This window comes from Haemaphysalis longicornis, unplaced genomic scaffold (assembly GCF_048455015.1).
Source record: "Haemaphysalis longicornis isolate Haplotype H1 unplaced genomic scaffold, Haemaphysalis longicornis Haplotype H1 scaffold_2, whole genome shotgun sequence".
In the NCBI taxonomy this organism is placed as follows: domain Eukaryota; kingdom Metazoa; phylum Arthropoda; class Arachnida; order Ixodida; family Ixodidae; genus Haemaphysalis; species Haemaphysalis longicornis.
The window spans coordinates 114701048-114721143 of record NW_027526295.1 but is presented as its reverse complement, the minus strand read 5'-3'; the positions used below and the strand labels follow the sequence as shown (position 1 = coordinate 114721143).

General features: G+C 50.1%; 2 protein-coding genes across 3 annotated transcripts in view; one reads left to right on the top strand and one right to left on the bottom strand.

Annotated features, from left to right (window-relative positions):
• Positions 1–2197: 2197 nt before the first annotated feature.
• Positions 2198–20096, bottom strand: part of LOC144169128 (xaa-Arg dipeptidase-like) — a 62255-nt gene continuing 44356 nt past the window's right edge. For both annotated transcript variants that reach the window (XM_077698157.1, XM_077698156.1), the window contains one exon: positions 2198–2536. In XM_077698157.1, coding sequence (XP_077554283.1) covers positions 2232–2536 — 305 coding nt within the window. In that variant the 3' untranslated portion in view covers positions 2198–2231. The remainder of the gene's footprint in view (positions 2537–20096) is intronic.
• On the top strand, positions 4786–11700 carry LOC144170916 (uncharacterized). Its single transcript, XM_077700921.1, has 3 exons — positions 4786–5015; positions 5626–5712; positions 11293–11700. The coding sequence occupies exon 3, from the start codon at positions 11332–11334 to the stop codon at positions 11698–11700; it is 369 nt and encodes a 122-aa protein (XP_077557047.1). The 5' UTR covers positions 4786–5015; positions 5626–5712; positions 11293–11331.

Sequence of the window (20096 nt, the reverse complement as noted above, 5' to 3'; positions counted from 1 at the left end):
CACCTGAGTCCTCCATTACGGAGCCTCTCATCGCCTGTGTTGCGTCGGCAGATTACATCTCATAATCAATCAATAAATGTGCGGATTGCGGATGATTCGTTCAATCTTAAATTGAGGAATGGCTATTTGGAGGGGCGCAATCATGTCGTGGATACAGGGGGTGGAACATAACCACACTATTCCAAACAAAATTCCTCCATTTCACCTGCCTTTTATTTTTTTAAGAATATTGCTAGTGACCCCTATAACTGCTTTGTGGAGTAAAATATTAGCTTCATCTAAATAGGCAGCACTCCGCTACCCAGGACAATATGTTTACGACGTATAACCCGGAAGTTCTGTGCACAACTGCGGGTTTGGAATGGCAGCAGAAGAATCCATGGCAAAAGAGTTTATACCATTATCATATGTCAGGGCACCCCCGGAGAGGGGATGCACCAAAACCCCTGAGAAAAGTGAAAAAGAAGAACAACGGAATGGGAATTTCAAGTGCGCGCCAGGAGCGCACCAATGAGCGAGCGCCAGCGCCGAAACACTGAGGCATCATGGGAAAATATGGCGCTGTAGCGCACTGGTCATCCAATCAGAGAACGCCGCGCAGGAGACAAGTGGCGTGATGGCCATACATTGACATAGGAAAGGCGTAGAGCCAATGAGAGTGCGCTGCGGGAAAGCCCAGAGGGGATAGAAGCGGGGCGCACAAAAAGAAAGGGGAGGCAAGAAACGGGGAGGCAAGAAACCAGGAGGCGGAAGGAGCACGTGCGATTCAAGGAACGAGCCAGGGGGACGCGGTCAGGCCATTGACTATGCCATCCGAGGCTGGGCGGGAGCGGGCCGACTTCGCACCGGCCCCGTCATTCTAGGGGCACCACGAACCTGTGTCTTCGTGGCCCAAGCGGCATCGTTCAGGCACCAGCGGCCAACGTCGACGCTCCGTCGACCTTCGTCTCGACGGCCACGAAAGGCTACGTTCGTGCCGAGCCTATCTGGGACCTCCAGCGGCAGCGGCTACCAAGAGGTGGCCACCGAGGAAGCACGCCGCCCAAGGGATGACTGCGCGCGTCGAACGCCCGAATCAAGGACCTCCAACAGGAGCGGCTATCAGCGGGGAGCCGCAGAGGAAACTTCACGACGCGCGGAGCCCACGCCGTCCAAAGAAGTACCGCGCGCATCGAACGCCGGTACCTAATAGAGACGAGGACGGCTATTACCGAGTCGAGGCCACGCAACGGGTGCGACACGTCAGCGCCGACGACCTGGTAGGCCAGTCCGTTAGGGACACAGTCATAGGACACAACTATGGAGTTGTGAAGGGAAAGCCATTAACTAGGACTTGATGTAATGAGCGGATATGAACTGTGTAGGACTGTCTTGTAGATACTTCAAGGGTTTGCTTTGAATTGTATTTCGGTATATTGAGTATGAGGTTTGATTGTTCTCGGGTGTGTACCATTGATTTCTTAAGTTGTTTGTTTGAGTGTTTTTTCGTGTGCATTAAATGTATGTTTGGTTAAACACGTTAACGGCTTTCTTATGTCCATCTCTCTGAGCTAGTAAAAACAACCTGAACCCGCCGCGGTGGCCCAGTAGCTAAGGCGTTGCGCTGCTCAGCCTGAGGTCGCGGGTTCGATTCCCGGCTGCGGCGGCCGCTTTTCTGATGGAGGCGAAAAGCAAAAACGCCCGTGTGTACGAGATTTCGGCGCACGTTGAAGATCCCCAGGTGTTCAAAATTAATCCGGAGCCCTCCACTACGGCGCGCCTCATCGCCTGCGTTGCGTCGGCGCGTTAAACCCTACAATCAATCAATAAAGACAACCTGACCATCGGTTCACGTGACAACCATCACAGTGAACGTCTTGAGTAGCTACCTTCTAACCGAGGAGGAATACTCAGGTATACAACAGATTTCTATGTGAATGCTTTAGTCAGGGCGTGATGAATGTCGAATAAAGGTTAGGTACTATTTATCCTACCCCGTACGAACTACCATAATTTATTTTATTTTGAAATATACTTTGCTGTTATTTAAAAATGAATAGAATCTAGAGTGCAGTTTTTAGATTGCCCTCGCAGCGTAAACTTTCAGCAGACCAGAACTTTTTCGGGCTAGTAATAGCCTAAGGCAGAAACATTTTTTTTTCGATGTTTCCAATATATGGGTCCGGAAAATAATAAAAGGGGTATAACAACTGTGGAGGTGAGAGCGAACTTTATTAGATGTCATGTTTCTATTACGTATCAATGCCAGAAGAGTCCCTTCTGGCCCGATGAAACTCCTCCCAGGCGGCATCCACGAGACGCTGGTCGCACAACAGTTGGTAAGCAGTCAGTGCCAGCGCTTTTCCCACGTCCAGCGCAGCGTCCCGAGCCTCCTTTGTGCCAGCGGCACGGCAGAACTCCGCCGTGTGGATCACAGATGCCGACCCGATACGGTAGAAAGGGTGGATCGTAGGCACGCGGTGGGACACGTTCGTAACATCTGATGTTCCGCCATCTGGCCTTGGACGGCCGTCCTCTTCATCCACAAACGTCATACCTGTAAATAAGGGATTGACTTAACGCAAGAATCATTGATTTGCCTTACGCTTAATAACCTAGTTTGACAAATAAAAATGGTGCTAGGGCAACCTGCGTGACATACTTAGAAATGTATATTTTTGAAGCAGTGGTGGCACCACTCTCTGATGCACTTTAGAACTAAAATTCACAAGTATCTTAGAATCAGCAGTGTTGTGGGACCTGGTAATTGTGAGCTTTTTACCATGACGTCTCACTTATTATGAATCACGGGGCAAGCCACATACATTCGTTAACTGATTTGCAGTCTAGTACTTCCAGATGTATTCAATGGTGTGTTGCCTTTGAGAAGCCCTGTTTTTATCCGAGAGGATCCAGGAGAGCTCCGTTGATACTGCGGTGTCACCCTGGCAGTTTTCATGAGCGGGGTGAGCTGCAAAAAATTCATGCAGTAGGGAGCTGTGTTCTTAGCGTAAATTGAGTTGACTCTCTGGTTTCTTCGTTGGTTAAACGAACCCAGACACCCGAAATTGCTGCATTGCCAATATTGTTATCCTTGCAAAACGCCGGATTTTATCAAGTTCATTAGTATGTTTGCATTAAAAAAGGCGGAGCACCCTCACCGATTTCGTTTGTCATCAACCTTTAAAGTGGGTTTAGTAATTCTAGTCGAAAGTATGCATACGCGTTTTTCTGAAAGCAAACACCAGTTATACCTGTTTCAAGGGGAAGACGATGACAAAACAAACGTAGGGCTCATTCCGAAGGTTCGCTAACAGTGATGCCACAGTGGACAAAAACTTCCTTCACGTAAAGTGCAAGATTTGACAACATAGAATACGCAGGTGACTCGCTAGCTAATATCAGTGATGGAATGACACGACGGAACGTATTTGTGTGATTTACATAGGCCTACATCTAGCGGAAATTATGCAAGGAATGTGAGCTTGAAAAAGGGGCTACTGTGATTTAAATTCATTTATTATTTTCCAGCATTACTACTTTGAAAATAATACGTTAAGATGTGCGGAGGGGCGCAGCATAAACCGGCATCACGATGTCGACAAAAGATTACTGAGAGCACCGCCAAAAAAAAATGTCTCACCCTTCTAGCTCGCTTGCGACCTGGCTTGGTACGATGACGCATCATTAACAGCCCATGCAGAGCAGCGACCGGTTGGGCATCCAAAACGTTCGTACACACTAAACTTTTTTACGCCCTTTTGGCCAAAAAGGGTGTAAAATAATTGAAAAAAGGGTGTTGGGAGGCCCTTACGCCCTTTTTCTTGAATCTCAACACCCTTTTTTGTAGCTTTCCACCCTTTTTGCGTGAAAAAAAGGGTGTTGACCAACCTCACCACCCTTTTTTTTGGAAGGGTGTTGAAAGGGTGGGGAAAAGGTGTTCAGCTCATCATTGATTGAGGTCATGCATGCAATATAATTTCAAAAAGACATCCCATTGTGCCATCCACCCAACCTCGTCAAAAATGTTCAAAAGCAAAAAAAAAAAAGCTGCCAAATTCAATAAAAAGCAGCGGCAGCACCGACGTTGAAACAGGAAAAAATATCAGCCCTTGCTTATTACGACATCGACAGAATAACACTCCCCCTCCCACTTTTTGTTTTCTACAACCTTACACCGAGCACAGCACAACCTTGAACTGTGACATCTGTATCATCATTCCGTCGTTCCCTGTTCCTCTCCTGCCCCACCAGCACAATCATAGCCCCCTCTGACAACAGTCATTCTCGTCACTCAGTGGAGTTATAAAGTACTAGCAATCACAATTTTATTCCATTCTTATTGTTAGCGACCGTAAATATTGTGTACAAATGCAATAAACAGACCACCTAGTTTCTCCTACAGAAACAACGTTGGAGAACAAGGCAGATATCAAAAGAAAACAAAAGTTGGGAATGGAGGGGGCATGAAGTCGGGCGCTAAATAAACAGACGCCAAATAATAATACGATTACTTACACTAGAACACTACCAAATTTCATTGCGCAGTGTTATCTTACTATCTGCTGCTTTTTTTAACGTTCAAATGGAGCGCCAAAAAACTCGGTCCGCGTTTTGTGTTTGTAAACTTTAAAAATCTAAGCTTGTTTATTATATTGCACACAAAAAATAATAATTTACTGTTGTAGTCAGTAAAAGAGGCAATTATTTATTGTTGTCGTTTTAATTTCTTTACGCAACCCCCTGTCAACGGCCGAAACCCTGAGTACGGCAAGCGGCGGCGTGGCCGGATTCCGGAACAGATACCCCGTGACCCTCCATGCCGTGACCCGTCTTTCATGGATTGTTTACTGTGGTGTGCAGTTACACAAGCGCAGTTATTATGATTAATTGGACACCTCGTCGTCTTCGGTTATGTCTGTCGTGTTCGACTTCGCGATGAAGTATTTGAGAACAACTTTGCCACCTGAAGACGGCTAAATTCGTTCGGCGCTTGCCCCTGAACGTCGCTCGCTCTTCTGCTTCGTTTCCTGCAGGTAAGCTGTCTCGACACATTTGCCGCCTTTCTTTTCACTGGATGCCGTTTGTAGCTGTCAGCGCCGCTTTAAGGATTCGTTAACAGGAGCCCGCGTGTGTGAATTGTTTAACTGAACTAGCTAGGTTGAACCTTGAGGGCTCGTCTTTAGAAAGGCGATGTGCGAAAGAACATTGTGGTGCTTGCATTGAGCGCTGAACGCACTGGCGCTCAGTAACGCAGTGGCGCTCAGTAACTCAGTAACGTTTCCCATTCCGCAGCACTACATTGAACAGCTTCAGAGTTCACCACTGCAAACCACGTCTTACGCGTAGTTTATCAGAACACGGGCGGCTACTCCTCTAAACTGTGCTGCGCAGCGTTTTCGGCTTCGTTGATAACCGCAGTCGTTTGTGCCGTGTTGGGAATTGCGAGGGAGAATCGTTTGCGAGCGAATGTGCGCGCCTCGCAAGCTTCGTTGCGTTTGCGGCGAGCCACCTCACCATGTGTACGGTGCCGCGGTACGCGGGCATTGATTTTGGCTGAATATTGTGTTGCCCGAGTTGTAACATTCGTGCACTCAATAATTTCCATTCTTGCCTGTGTGGTAATCATGTGTCATCCTGTTTTAGACCTCTGGACGGTCTGAGCACATCACGTCCCTCCATTCAACCGGACAAGAGCCACAAGCATTGTCAACAGTGTTTGGCCGCCAGAACGTAAGTTTTCAAACACAGTTTTGGTAGCACAGTGGGCTACCATACTTCAATAATGTTCGATCACTTGAATGTACAAGTTCCCTCGTACAAGCCAGGAATTTTTTTGGGGGGGAGGGGGGGATGTGGTCGACCAAAAAATGGGACGGGGAAATATGTAGGCAAGGCATCTTGCGCGTTGTTTTGCAAACGAGGCTTGAAATAACTGACTTTAACATGCGATTTGTGTATGCTCAACACTACCTGTAAAGCCCACCTTAAAGGAGAGCCATGAGGACAAAATACAAGTTGGGTTTATTAGAAAGACTGCTTAGTCCCGATAACAATGATCCCAATATCATCGCAATCTTCGAAAAAATAACGGAGATATTAAGGAAAACGTTTGAAGCAGTCGCGAACCCCTAGCCAATTTCCCGCAACTTATTTATGACGTCACGGAACCTTGTTTGTGCGATTGGCGGCCGTCTAACTGACCTGTCGCGACGGCACATGACTGGACGTCTGTAATCCGGCCTCTAGTTTCATTTGACCGCATCACTTGAACGTTAACGTGCAGTTAAGGCACTGAAAATTATGTTTTATTGTGGGCCCGTATGACGTCATTCTTGCTCATAACACGCCACTGTGGCGCAAAATTTGAAAGTTTTTAAATACTTCTTGCTTTTTTTTCGTTAAAAAACATATTTTGCGGCTCTAATGGAGCTGAGTGACATACTGAATCCTAGTTCTTTCAAATTAAACGAAGTTGTATTTTCTCTTCATGGCTCCTTTAAGGAGCTTAGATGGTGATGATAGTGATGATCAGCTAAATTGCTGTTCGCTGGTCTATGGGCAGACTACGGGCGATTCATTCGTCCGCAGAGCAGGTGGTTAGGCGGACCCGCGCTCATGAGTGTGATCATGAGCGCGCTCGTGAGTGGCGCGCGGACCCCGAAGTTCGTCAGGCGGAAGTGGAGGCCAACACTGAATGTTTACTATCAAGATTCTCGTGTTTTAGAAAAGGGACTATTAAGTTTTCTTGTCAGCTATGAAGTACAGTCGAGCACGATTTGAAGGTTATCGAGTGGCCAAGCGTGCCACCAGCCCACGGTTTCGTTTCGGAACCATGAAAATCGAGATTTCACACTCTTCGCTCCCTTGTTGGCTGTTCCATGATACAACAATGGCCTGCACGACTGACTTGCCACCCTTTGGGTTTCAAGCTGTACAGGGCCGTCCACGCTAGGTGCGAACACGGTGCAGCGTGACCTTGCTCCGCGGAGCGCCAGCGCACAATCCGCGGCCGCACATTGAAGCTAAGCGGCGCAGGCGCACAGGGGCTTGGAGGCGGGGCTTCGTGTAGTCTGCTAGAGCGGGAGAGCGCCGTGCCTGCTTTGCTGTGAAGCACGCCTAACTGTAGGCTTGCCTGAAGCGTCTAAGCGCGCTGCGACGGCGTTGCGGGAAAGCGCACTTTCCTTACTACGGCGCGTTGTGTAGTTTCTGCGTACGAGAACCCACAGCTTCCGCTTTTCAGTTACGCGGTGCAGGTTAAATGCAAGTATTGTTGCAAACATTTCAGGACTGGCTTGGTTTGGTTCAATGGGAGACGCTGTATAGAACGGCATCGTATAATTTCGGCCACTAGGATTTATTTAATGCTCACTGGCATTACGCAGAACATAATTGTCTGTGCATTTCGCCTCCGTGGAATTTCGGTCACAGCGGCTGGGTTTCGATCTGCCGAATTTCTTCCAGATGTGTATTGGCTTTTTTCAAACATATGAATATCGCGCATCGTCGAGATGGTTCAAGCAGTCGCCCAGCCAGGAAGTCACGCCCCCAGCACAATCGTCTACTCTACGGTCGAATCCTGGACCGGTCCCACTCTAGTGTGCTAAATTATAATGCATACGTCATTGGTTGCGCTCCCTACATGGCTAGTTATTTGGAGAAAGCGGCCCCTCCCTTTGTTGCCACCTGTGCGCATCCTCCTTTATGGTAAGACCCGTACTTCCTCGCGACTCCTTGAACCATCTCAACGATGCGCGATATTCATATGTTTGAAAAAAGCCAATACACATCTGGAAGAAATTCGGCAGATCGAAACCCAGCCGCTGTGACCCAAATTCCATGGAGGCGAAATGCACAGACAATTATGTTCTGCGTAATGCCAGTGAGCATTAAATAAATCCTAGTCGCCGAAATTATACGATGCCGTTCTATACAGCGTCTCTCATTGAACCAAACCAAGCCGCCAGTCCTTAAATGTTTGCAACAATACTTGCATTTAACCTGCACCGCGTAACTGAAAAGCGGAAGCTGTGGGTTCTCGTACGCAGAAACTACACAACGCGCTGTAGTAAGGAAAGTGCGCTTTCCCGCAACGCCGTCGCAGCGCGCTTAGACGCTACAGGCAAGCCTACAGTTAGGCGTGCTTCACAGCAAAGCAGGCATGGCGCTCTCCCGCTCTAGCAGACTACACGAAGCCCCGCCTCCAAGCCCCTGTGCGCCTGCGCCGCTTAGCTTCAATGCGCGGCCGTGGATTGTGCGCTGGCGCTCCGCTGAGCGAGGCCACGCTGCGCCGTGTTCGCACCTAGCGTGGACGGCCCTGTACATTCGTTGTTATCAAGCACAGACTTGGACTTGGTTGCCCTTTATCTACACCAATGATAACGAAACTTGCATGGAATATTTGATAAAGCTGTTCTTCCTTCTTCCTGCTTCGTTTGAAAGAGTAGCTTTCCCGCGACAACCTCCGAATCGCAGTGGACTGTACATGCGGCGCATTCGTATATTATGGTGGTGAAACTAGCAAATGTGCGTCTTCGTCCTTAAGTAATCGCCTTTTGTTATTTTTTGTGCTAGTAGCGCGAGTAGTAAACTTTCGCTAAGCGGAACACCTTATTGCACTGCTGTTGAATGTTGAGCTTGTTGCACGTTTCTTAAATTTCATTATATTTCTATCTGTTAAATCGAAACAGACATGGCTTCAGTAAAACTCCTGTTCAGCAAATACAGAATGCTGATTCTAACCAAGAGGGAGGTCAAGGAAACTGGAATAGTGCCAAAAAAACAAAGCTCCGCATTAGGGAGAATTGTGTAGTTTTGTTGATGTGGAGGAAATACAAGATGGGCAGAGCAATGCTTTTTATGCAGCAGAAATTATGGATCTGCAATAGTCAATGAAATGCGATGTCGGTAGAAAAGTAAACATATCAAGGATTGATAGTTGACTGAACAAAATACAGCGACGTGCTCTGTCATGTGATTATACTTTGTACCAGTGTAGAGACAAGGAATGACACGCTCCCGACAACATGTAAGCCTATATGAGGCTTTTCCTGCTGTTCTGCCATTCCCCGGCCGTGCTGTTCCGCCATTGAAACAGTGGGGCTGTTTCGATTGGCTCGTGGCAGGTTCCCAGCGCTTGTCGGTGTATCCGGCGCGAAATGCAGCCGGGCTGTATATGTTGACAGGTACAGCATCTGGAGCGGGCGCAGGGATCAGACGTTGACATAGCCCTTGTTTTCAGCTTTATATGAGCAAGAATGTCCTTAAAACTGCAGGTTCCGCGCCTGCAGGTGACTTCAGGTGGTTTTTCAGGCTGCTTAAACCGCAGCCCAGCAGTTATCTTCTTGGATGTTCTTTTCCCCGGGGCTTCTCCTCCAAGCCGCAGTAGCGCTGAGGATCTGACCCCGGGTATCCTCAACCGACAAACTCAGCCTCTGATACAAAACTGTACATTTATTTACAGCCCGGCGGGCGACTAAAAAACAGTGCTCAGGCGGAGCTCGAAGACGACGGGCCGAGCTCTCCTGCGCCCGGACCACGTCTCCCGATGTCGTCTCCTTGTCTTCATCTTCCCTCCACCCTGACGCTGGGGGCTAGGGAAGAGGGAAAAGCGAATCCTTCGTGGGGGTCCAACCCCATGTGGTGGCCATTAGCGCATCCGGTGCGAGCAGGCGTGACCTTCCTCGGGATGCGCGGAGTTTCAAGGCGCCAAGCGGCACGTGCGTTCAATTTCTGTGCCGCTCGTCCCGGGGCCCGCGCCAGTTCGTGCGTCGAAGCGCGCGACACCTCCACCGCCACTGTGAAACATACCTTCAGGAATGTTTCACACATGAAACACACACCACACACACATTTGGCCCGTGCACCATCGTTCCTTCAGTTGACGACACAACAATCAGCACGGCCAGTGCCTCTTGACCCTGGCTGCAGGTCACCATGACAAATTAGGCACAATCCTCACATAGCTCATTCAGAGCGAGCGGCCTTTAGAATGCGATACGCACCGGCCGTCGTCGTCCGAAAACGCCCTTGCCATGCGCCGCACACCCTCACACAACAGTATCAGGGGCCCCTCTCTTCCTCGCTCGGGAAGGGACCACTGCTGGGTCGTCAGCATGCGTTGGAGCCACTCTGCACTGAGGTGAAGCTGACTGACGCTTGCGCCTCTTTCCAGGCGAACCCTCGGGTTCGGCCGCTTCTGACCCACCGTACGCGCACGAGGTGTCATTCTCTACGACACACCTTTGGTCAGGGTAAGCAGCAGAGGGCTGCTTCGTGGGCACGTTAACGCGGTCATGCAATGCCGGAGAGGCTATCTCTTCAGTCACTGCAGTTCTACCTGCAACTGCCTGGGGCTGTGTTACATGAGCGGCCGTACCCTGATTTGCACTTCCCTCTCTCAATTCGCTGGAGCTTCCCATGGCAATCATATTTTCGGGACTCGACATTCGGGGACCTCCAGAAACACACGATGCAGTGTGCGCGACACCAACTGCATCCGATTCTTCACGCGATTCCCGTGCTGCCGCATCCTGCAAAGCTACTGGCCGCTCGGCCACGCTCCCAGGATGTTCTCTGTCTCCGCACGGTGCGATGACAGGCTCACGCTCAGCTGAAGCCAGTCTCCGCCCCTTCAGAACGGCTGATTTAAGAACCTCATAGTTCTTCCGCTCCTTAATGTGCGAACCCTCGCGTTCGGCCGCTACTGAACCACCGTTCGCGCGCGAAGCGCCGTTCTCTACCACACACCGTTGTGTGACGCAAGGAGTAGAGAGGGGCTCATCGGTCACATGAATTAGAACATGCGACGCAGCTGAGGCTGTTTCTCTGGCTATCAGCTTTTTCACGGGCCTGCCCACACTCCTTCGACGCACGAACTGGCGCGGGCCCCGGGACGAGCGTCACAGAAATTGAACGCACGTGTCGCTCGGCGCCTTGAAACTCCGCGCATCCCGAGGAAGGTCGCGCCTGCTCGCACCGGATGCGCTAGTGGCCACCACATGGGGTTGGACCCGCACGAAGGACTCGCTTTTCCCTCTTCCCTGGCCCCCAGCGTCAGGGTGGAGGGAATATGAAGACAAGGAGACGAGAGAGACGCGGTCCGGGCACAGGAGAGCTCGGCCCGTCGTCTTCGAGCTCCGCCTGAGCACTGTTTTTTAGCCGCCCACTGGGCTGTAAATAAATGTACAGTTTTGATCGGAGGCTGAGTTTGTCGGTTGGAGATACCCGGGGTGAGATCCTCAGCGTGCAGCGCCTTGGAGGAGAAGCCCCGGGGAAAAGAACATCCAAGAAGATAACTGGCGCAGTCGACAGGATCTTCAACAGCGACGACTCAGCCAGCCGGCGGGCGAGATGGAGCAGGCGGAGAAGTCACGGCCTGCTGAACGGGATCGGCGGGAGCAGCGAGCTCGTCAGCCTGGTGGAGAAGCGGCTCGACCGGCGCTCAGCGGACTTCTCAACGGAGAGCGGCAGCCTGCTGAACGAGATCTGCAGGAGCAGCGAGCTCGCCACCCAGGTGGAGAAGCGGCTCGAGCGGCGCTCAACGGACGTCTCAACGGAGACCGAGGCAATCTCTGCGGCCTGCTGAGCAGCGGAGAAGCAGCTTGGCGAGCGGTCAGTGGAGGCATCAGCAGCCCACTGAAGGAGAAGCGGCAGGCGAGAAGTCGGCGGGCGATTGTTTGGTGGACACCTCGGCGGAAGGAGCGGTGCATAAATGAATAACCCATCTGCACCGGTGCGGCATCTCTACAGGCGCCGAGCTATACAGGTCAGTGCCTCGTTTGATGCTGGGTCTGCGGTTCACCATGACATCTAGCGGCTATCTAGGTGTAGCCGCGAGATAATGATGAGGATTAGGAAGCGTGCATGAACGTTGCAGGGACAGCAAGCATTGCAATGTCGTTCGCTGAGCAGAAGGCGCTATTGCTGGCGAAATTGAGAATCGCTGAGGCAGAGTTAGCAGCGGAACGTTCGAAGAGTGGACGTTTCAAGAGAGCTAACAACGTTCCTACCTCACCGATTGCTCAAACATTAATGTTCAGCGCTCGGGGAGAGAGTGAACTGGGGTGCTCCGGTACGCCGAAAGATGCGCTGGGTGGAACCCATTCACTGGGCGCGCGTAGTCCTCCTGTTTTGCGGGATCCGCCACGATCAGAGTCACGTGGGAAAGGCGAAGATAGGATAGTGGCGCACGTTTCTTCGTGGGCGTTGAGATTTTCTGCAACCGGGGAGCAGGATAGTGAAGCATCCCGCTTAGAGAATTTCACCGAAATAAAGATGGAGGTGAAGGAAGGTGTTACGCGCGAGGCTGCGTTGGTAAATGACAGGCAGTCAAAGTTGAATGAGAGTGTGCGCATGCCCGTGATGAAGCTGATGGCAAGAGAGAAAGGCTCCGCAGCGTCGCATGTTATTGTTCATGTTGCCGATGAGCCCCTCGCTACTCCTTGCTTCACACAACGTTGTGTGGTAGAGAACGGCGCTTTGTGCGCGCACAGGGGTGCAGTAGCGGCCGAACACGAGGGTTCGCACAGGAAGGAGGGGAAGAACTATGAAGTTCTTAAATCAGCCGTTGTGAAGGGGCTGGTTTCAGTCGAGCATGAGCCCGTTGTCACCGCGTTCAGAGAGGGAGAACGTCCCGGGAGCGTGGGCGAGCGGCCAGTTGCATTGCAGGATGCAGCAGCACGGGAATCGCGCGAGGAATCGGATGCAGTTGGTGTCACGCACACTGTATCTTGTGTTTCTCGAGATACCCAAATGTCGAGTACCGACAATGTGATTGCCATAGGGAGCTCCAGCGAATTCAGCGAGGAAAGTATAAGTCAGGGTACGGCCGCTCATATAATGCAGCCCAGGGCAGTTACAGGTAGGTCTGTAGGAGTGGCTGAAGAGATAGCCCCTACAGCATTTCATGTCAGCGTTGACGTAGCCGCTAAGCAGTCCTCTCCTGCTTACGCTGACCAACGGTGCGTAGTGGAGCACGGCGCTCCGAGCACAGAAGCGGCCGAACCCGAGGGTTCGCCTAGAAAGAGGCGAAAGCGTCAGTCAGCTTCACCTCAGTGCAGAGTGGCTTCAATGCATGGTGACGAGCCAGCAGTGGTCCCTTCCCGAGCGAGGAAGCGAGGAGGAGAGGGACCCATGATACTGTTGTGTGAGGGTGTGCGGCGCATGGCAAGGGTGTTTTCGGACGACGACGGCCGGTGCGTACCGCATTCTAAAGGCCGCTCGCTCTGAATGAGCTATGTGAGGATTGTGCCTAATTTGTCATGGTGACCTGCAGCCAGGGTCAAGGGGCACTGGCCGTGCTCATTGTTGTGTCGCCAATTGAAGGAACGATGGAGCACGCTCGCAAAGTGTGTGTGGTGTGTGAAACATTCCTGAAGTTATGTTTCACAGTGGCGGTGGAGGTGTCGGGCGCTTCGACGCATGAACTGGCGTGGGCCCTGGGACGAGCAGCACAGAAATTGAACGCACGTGTCGTGTCACGCGGCGCCTTGAAACTCCCCGCATTCCGAGGAGGGTCGCGCCTGCTCGCACCGGATGCGCTAATGGCCACCACATGGGGTTCCCACGAAGGACTCGCTTTTCCCTCTTCCCTGGCTCCCAGCGTCAGGGTGGAGGGAATATGAAGACAAGGAGACGAGAGAGACGCGGTCCGGGCACAGGAGAGCTCGGCCCGTCGTCTTCGAGCTCCGCCTGAGCGCTGTTTTTTAGCCGCCCACTGGGCTGTAAATAAATGTATAGTTTTGATCGGAGGCTGAGTTTGTCGGTTGGAGATACCCGGGGTGAGATCCTCAGCGCTGCAGCGGCTTGGAGGAGAAGCCCCGGGGAAAAGAACACCCACAAAGATAACTCCAGCCTTGACATAAAACATTATGAAGGGGGGGGGGGCACCGGGACCCCCCCTCCCTTCCCCCCCCCCCGGCTACGCCCTTGGCGTGTGCGTATTCTTTCTCTTGCATCCACCACATTCGAGTCGTCACGTTGATTTGGGAATGCTGGAATCCAGCATATGCTGGCAAGATACGAGAGCTTGAACACAACCCACTTGCCCGAAATGAGTTTTCAAAGATCTCCACCACCTGAAGGTACTGAAGTGAGATGTAAGCATTGCCTGAAAACCATACCAGATAAGGGTACCAAATCATAGTTATGGGTCTTTCTCGCCCATTTTAGTGTTTTGAACGAAAAAAGTGCCATTTAAAGGTGACACGTCGTTCCCTGCCGATTTCTGATGCCTGATTAAGTTTGTGGGCATAAATTTAGCAGCTTTCTCACATGTCTAACGTGTATGTGTGCTTGTTAGGAGTGAAGTAGGTAAAAATTGAAAGGTTTGATTGTAGTTGTGTATAGATTACCTACATTTTTTTCATTCCTAGAAAAGAAAAATTGAGGTAACCCTGCCAATTGTTCTGCATTGCTGCGTTTTATTATGCTTGTATGATTCGTAGAACCTGCAGGAGTTCAGCTGCTTGTTAACGGAAAAATGAACAGTGGTACAAAAAAAAGTGCATCTACTAAAAAAATCTTCACAATCGCAGGGTGCCAACGGTCCACCTACCAACTTGCGTCCTGCATTGTTTCTGCTGGCTGGAGCGGCGCATGGAGCATTTTTCAACTTCTCGAAGTTTGTGATCAAGCGCTGCCCCAAGTGAAGGATGCCGCAGAGGGATCTTCGGTTTTAATGCCACAATTTCATGTACTTAGCACTTACTCGTAAGGCATTTTAAATATTCATCATCCCAGAGGATATGTTACCTTCGTCTTGGGTGGAATGTGGCTGCAATCAGGTTATTTGTGACAGAAACAAGTGAACCACGTGGTGAGAGTCATTGAGGCCCTGTTGATTGCGCATGCTACTGAAATAACATTTTCATTCCGCTGAATACTTTCTAAATATTACAATTTGTGAACAAAATATGATAAAAGTCATGATTAGTTGTACTGCAGTGCAGGAAAGAAATGCCAGCACATGTTTTAGGAGCCTCTTATATTTCAGGTCATTGGCTGGTGAGCAATAAAACATAACCGAAAATTGTTTAAAGTGAAATCAAATATTTGTTGTCGCCAGTGCGTGGCCCGTAGTAAAAGCTATCTGGTCTCCCAATTTCAAATGAGACAGGAAATGCCAAAAAAATAAGGAAATAAACAAGTCAGCTTGCTACAATAAACCAATTCAAATAATTGCTCAATGTCTATAAAGTGGTGATTCAGGCGGGTTAGTTCGGTGTTGATGAAATACAAGCAGGCCCTCGCCTGGTCAAAAACAAATAAACAAAGACATTTTGGGCCCCTACTGGCCTTTGATCACAATGAAAGGGGGGTGAAAGGTCGCGATTATTTATAGGTTTGGTGGTGCAGAGTGTGCATGTATATCTCGGGGAGTTGGTTGAATATGCACTGATTCTAAAAGTAGTCGTGTCGACAGGCACTTCTCTGATGCGATTATGCTTGCGGAATCCCAATCGATGACGTGGTCAGTAGCCAGGTGATGATCCGCCAAGGCATTTCAGCTTGCATTGCCTTTTTTGACATCGTTCTGGTGCTATTGAATTCTTATTTTAAATATTTCCAGTTTCACCTATGTAGGGTGCGTCGCAATCCTTGCATGGAATTTTGTAGGCAACTCCGGGGAATCTTGATTTTTCTAAAGGGTCCTTCACGCGTACCAGCTTTTGCTTAAGCCTGTTCGTTGGCACGTGTGCAATTTTAATGCCATATGTGCCAAACACCCTTGCAAGAGCTTCACTGATGCCTTGCGTGTAGGGGACGGCAGCGCGTTTTTGCCCGTCTTCAGGAACCCTTTCGGAGGAGGCAACTGAATCCCGCAATTGTTGCGTCCTCACAAGCTTTGAAGGGTAGCCGTTGCTGCGAAGGTCCTTCCTTACCACGGCTAGCTTTTGCTTGCACAGACCAGGCTCAGAGCAGATTCGTGATGCGCGTGAGAAGAGTGCAGCGGCGACGAAGCGTTTTTGGCCTATAGGATGCGCAGAGTCGAACCCCAGGTATCTACCCGTGTGGGTCGGCTTTCGATAAACACTGGTTATAAATCCTTTGGCCGACCGTTTCAGAAGTACGTCGAGGAAGGCGATCTGTCCATTATTTTCCTGTTCCATGGTGAACTGGATACTTGGAACACAAGAGTTTAGATGCTCAATTAAAGGCATTACGTCTCGGCGGTGGATCACACAAAAGCAGTCTACGTAGCTGACAAAAATCTTGGGCCCATCTTGTACGAGCATAGCGCAGAATTTTTTAGAGCCTCTGAGGCAATATTTGCACAGACTGCTGAAACGGAAGCTCCCATCGCTGTTCCAAACCGCTGCTTTTAACATTGCACATTGAAAACAAAACGTGTTCTGCAGGCCAAATTCCAGGCAAAATTACGCGGTCCGGAGTTGCAAGGATCTACTCAAGAACGATGCATCTCTGCCTTCACGTTCACCAATTGAGATGCAAGACATATCGTCTCCTGGAATTTGGCCTGCAGAACACATATTTTGTTTTCAACGGACCAGCGGTTTCGAACAGCGATGGGAGCTTCCGTTTCAGTAGTCTGTGCGAATATTGCCCTAGAGGCTCTAGAAAATTCTGCGCTATGCTCGTACAAGACGGCCCCAAGATCTTTGTCTGCTACGTAGACGACTATTTTTGTGTGATCCACCGCCGAAACGTAATGCCTTTATTTGAGCATCTAAACTCGTGTGTTCCAAGCATCCAGTTCACCATGGAACAAGAAAATAATGGACAGATCGCCTTCCTCGACGTACTTGTGAGACGGTCGGCCAAAGGATTTACAACCAGTGTGTATCGAAAGCCGACCCACACGGGTAGATTCCTGGGGTTTGACTCTGCGCATCCTACAGGCCAAAAACGCTTCGTCGCCGCTGCACTCTTCTCACGCGCATCACGAATCTGCTGTGAGCCTGGTCTGTGCAAGCAAGAGCTAGCCGTGGTAATGAAGGACCTTCGCAGCAACGGCTACCCTTCAAAGCGTGTGAGGACGCAACAATTGCGGGCTTCAGTTGCCTCCCCCGAAAGGGTTCCTGAAGAATACAGGCAAAACCGCGTTGCCGTCCCCTACACGCAAGGCATCAGTGAAGCTCTTGCAAGGGTGTTTGGCACATATGGTGTTAAAATTAAAACATGGTGTTAAACGCGTACCAGCTTAATCGGAAGCTGGTACGCGTGAAGGACCCTTTAGAAAAATCAAGATTCCCCGTAGTTGCCTACAAAATTCCATGCAAGGATTGTGACGCATCCTACATGGGTGAAATCGAGAGCATGACGGAATCCCGTCTGGCCGGGAGGGTACATTAGAAACGAAAAAGAGATGCCGACCAGTCCAAACAAAACGTGCTGACGTTTCGGCTTCCAGCACGGAAGCCTTATTCACAATAAATGCATCACCAGAAGTGGGTCGTTTAAGTGGGCTTGAATAATCGCTGCAAAGAGCGTGCGTAGATCGGGTTTAGATTTCCGTCGTTACGATTGACTGTGTTAGATGTGGTCTGAATGATTAGTGATTCCAGATGTAGCTGTGATGCTGTCACTTTTTCTGTAGCGACGATTCTTGCATTGTCCCCATCAATCTTGTGGTCATTCACGATGGCGTGTTCGGCTACAGCATTGTTGCGGACGCTTTTATTCTTTACGTCACGTGCGTGCTGCTGCGGACGATTGTTATAATTTCCTGATTCCCCGATATACACGCCGCTGCAGTCTGCACAAGGTATCTCATATACCACACCGCGGAAGCGCTCCTTGGGCAAGCGGTCCTTGACTCTCACGAGCTCATGGCGCATCTTTTTGGCTGGAATGTGGGCCACCTGTCGAAGTTCCTGCTCCAAGTTCTGGCTCCGCTCGTCAATAAAGGGACCACTCACGTTCGTAATTCTTTCGATTTTGTCGAGAAGACTCGCAACACCGTGATCGAGAAAGACGACTTGATGGTGTCCTTCGACACGAAGTCCCTTTTCACGAGCATTCCGAGTGATCTGGCTGTCACCGTATGCACCGCTGCTCTCGAGGCTGATGAGACGTTGCCCGAGAGATCACCGTTGGATGTGCCAGAACTACACAGGCTTCTAGATTTTTGCCTGAACAATACGTACTTCGTCTTTATGGGCCATTTTTACAAGCAAAGGCAGGGGACTCCAATGGGTGCCGCTATTTCGGTCACGGCGGCGAACCTGCCCATGGAAGCGCTGGAAGCACGCACGCTAGCCTCCTTTGCCCCTCAACCAAGTGTTCTTGCGTTATGTCGATGATTGTTTCTGCGTCGTTCAGAAAGACGCGGCGAACAGCTTGCTGGCCCACCTCAACAGTCTGGACCGTGCCATTCAGTTCACGTCAGAAGAGGAGGCCGATGGCAAACTTCCCTTCCTGGACGTCCTCGTGTCTCGGCAGGGCCAGAGGCCACGTTTCAGCATGTACCGCAAGGAAACGCACACAGGCCGCTACCTGAACTTCAACTCCGTGCACCCCGCTTCCCACAAGAGGGCTGTTGTTGGCACGCTACTGCAGCGTGCGAAAAGATTGTGCTCGAAGCCCGAGGATGCGGCGGTAGACACGGCAAAGGTGCGGGACGACCTGGCTAGCTGCGGTTACCCGAGGCACTTTATAAACGCAACGGAACGCCAACTGACCCGACGGGGACAACTGGACGTGCCTCCTGCCCCGATGAAGCGAGCTCCTGTGCCCTACCTTCCAGGAACAAGTGAATGTTTGGCACGTATCCTACGGGAATATGACATGCAGGTGGCCCACGGTCCAGCCAAAAAGATGCGCCATGAGCTCGTGAGAGTCAAGGACCGCTTTCCCAAGGAGCGCTTCCCCAGTGTGGTATACGAGATACCTTGTGCAGACTGCAGCGGCGTGTATATCGGGGAATCAGGAAATTATAAGAATCGTCTGCAGCAGCACGCACGTGACGTAAAGAATAAAAGCCGAACACGCCGTCGTGAATGACCACAAGATTGATTGGGACAATGCAAGAATCGTCACTACAGAAAAAGTGACAGCATCACGGCTACATCTGGAATCACTAATCATTCAGACCACATCTAACACAGTCAATCGTAATGACTGAAATCTAAACCCGATCTACGCATTCTCTTTTCAGCGATTATTCAAGCCCACTTAACGACCCACTTCTGGTGATGCATTTATTGTGAACAAGGCTTCGTGCTGGAAGCCGAAACGTCAGTACGTTTTGTTTGGACTGGTCGGCGTTTCTTTTTCGTTCCTAATCCTACATAGGTGAAACTGGAAATTTTTAAAAGAATTCAATAGCACCAGAACGATGTCAAAAAAGGCAATGCAAGCTGAAATGCCTTGGCGGATCATCACCTGGCTACTGACCACGTCATCGATTAGGATTCCGCAAGCATAATCGCATTAGAGAAGCGCCTGTCGACACGACTACTTTTAGAATCGGTGCATATTCAACCAACTAAAAACACGACTAACCGGTCGTGGGGTAATCTCCCCGAGATATACATGCGCACTCTGCGCCACCGAACCTATAGATAGTCGCGACCTGTCAACCCCTCTTCATTGTGAACAAGGGGCCTGTAGGGGCCCCAAGGCGTCTTTATTTGTTTATTTGTTTTTGACCAGGCGAGTGCCTGCTTGTATTACCAGGCGAGTGCCTGCGTGTTTGTATTTCATCAATGAATAACCCTCCCCTGACGAGTTTTCGTCGAACCTTGGACTCTGTTAGGTGTCGGTAGGTTTACACAGCCAACTTGTGGGGACGCACATAAGCTCTTAACAAATGAGCTGCGTAGTGGCTATGCACTAACCATGGTTTTTATTAGTTGCTTTGATGAATATGACCTTCTGTCGCAGTGTTTTAGGTAGCTCACTCGCACATTATTCCTTTGTTTTTTGGACATTGTGGAGTGTCCAATGATTTTTCGTTCTATTTCTGATTTTTATTGCAACTGTAAATATGTCAGGAGTCCCGTAATGAGTTTCTGGCAGCAATAGAGCACTACTGTGTGCATGAAGGCAGCCTAAATAAAAAAATTGGCTACCTTGCCTTTGCTTAGAGGGGCCATGCAGACAACGCACAAGTTTGGTTCATTTGACAGATTGCGTCGTTAGAATCATACTGA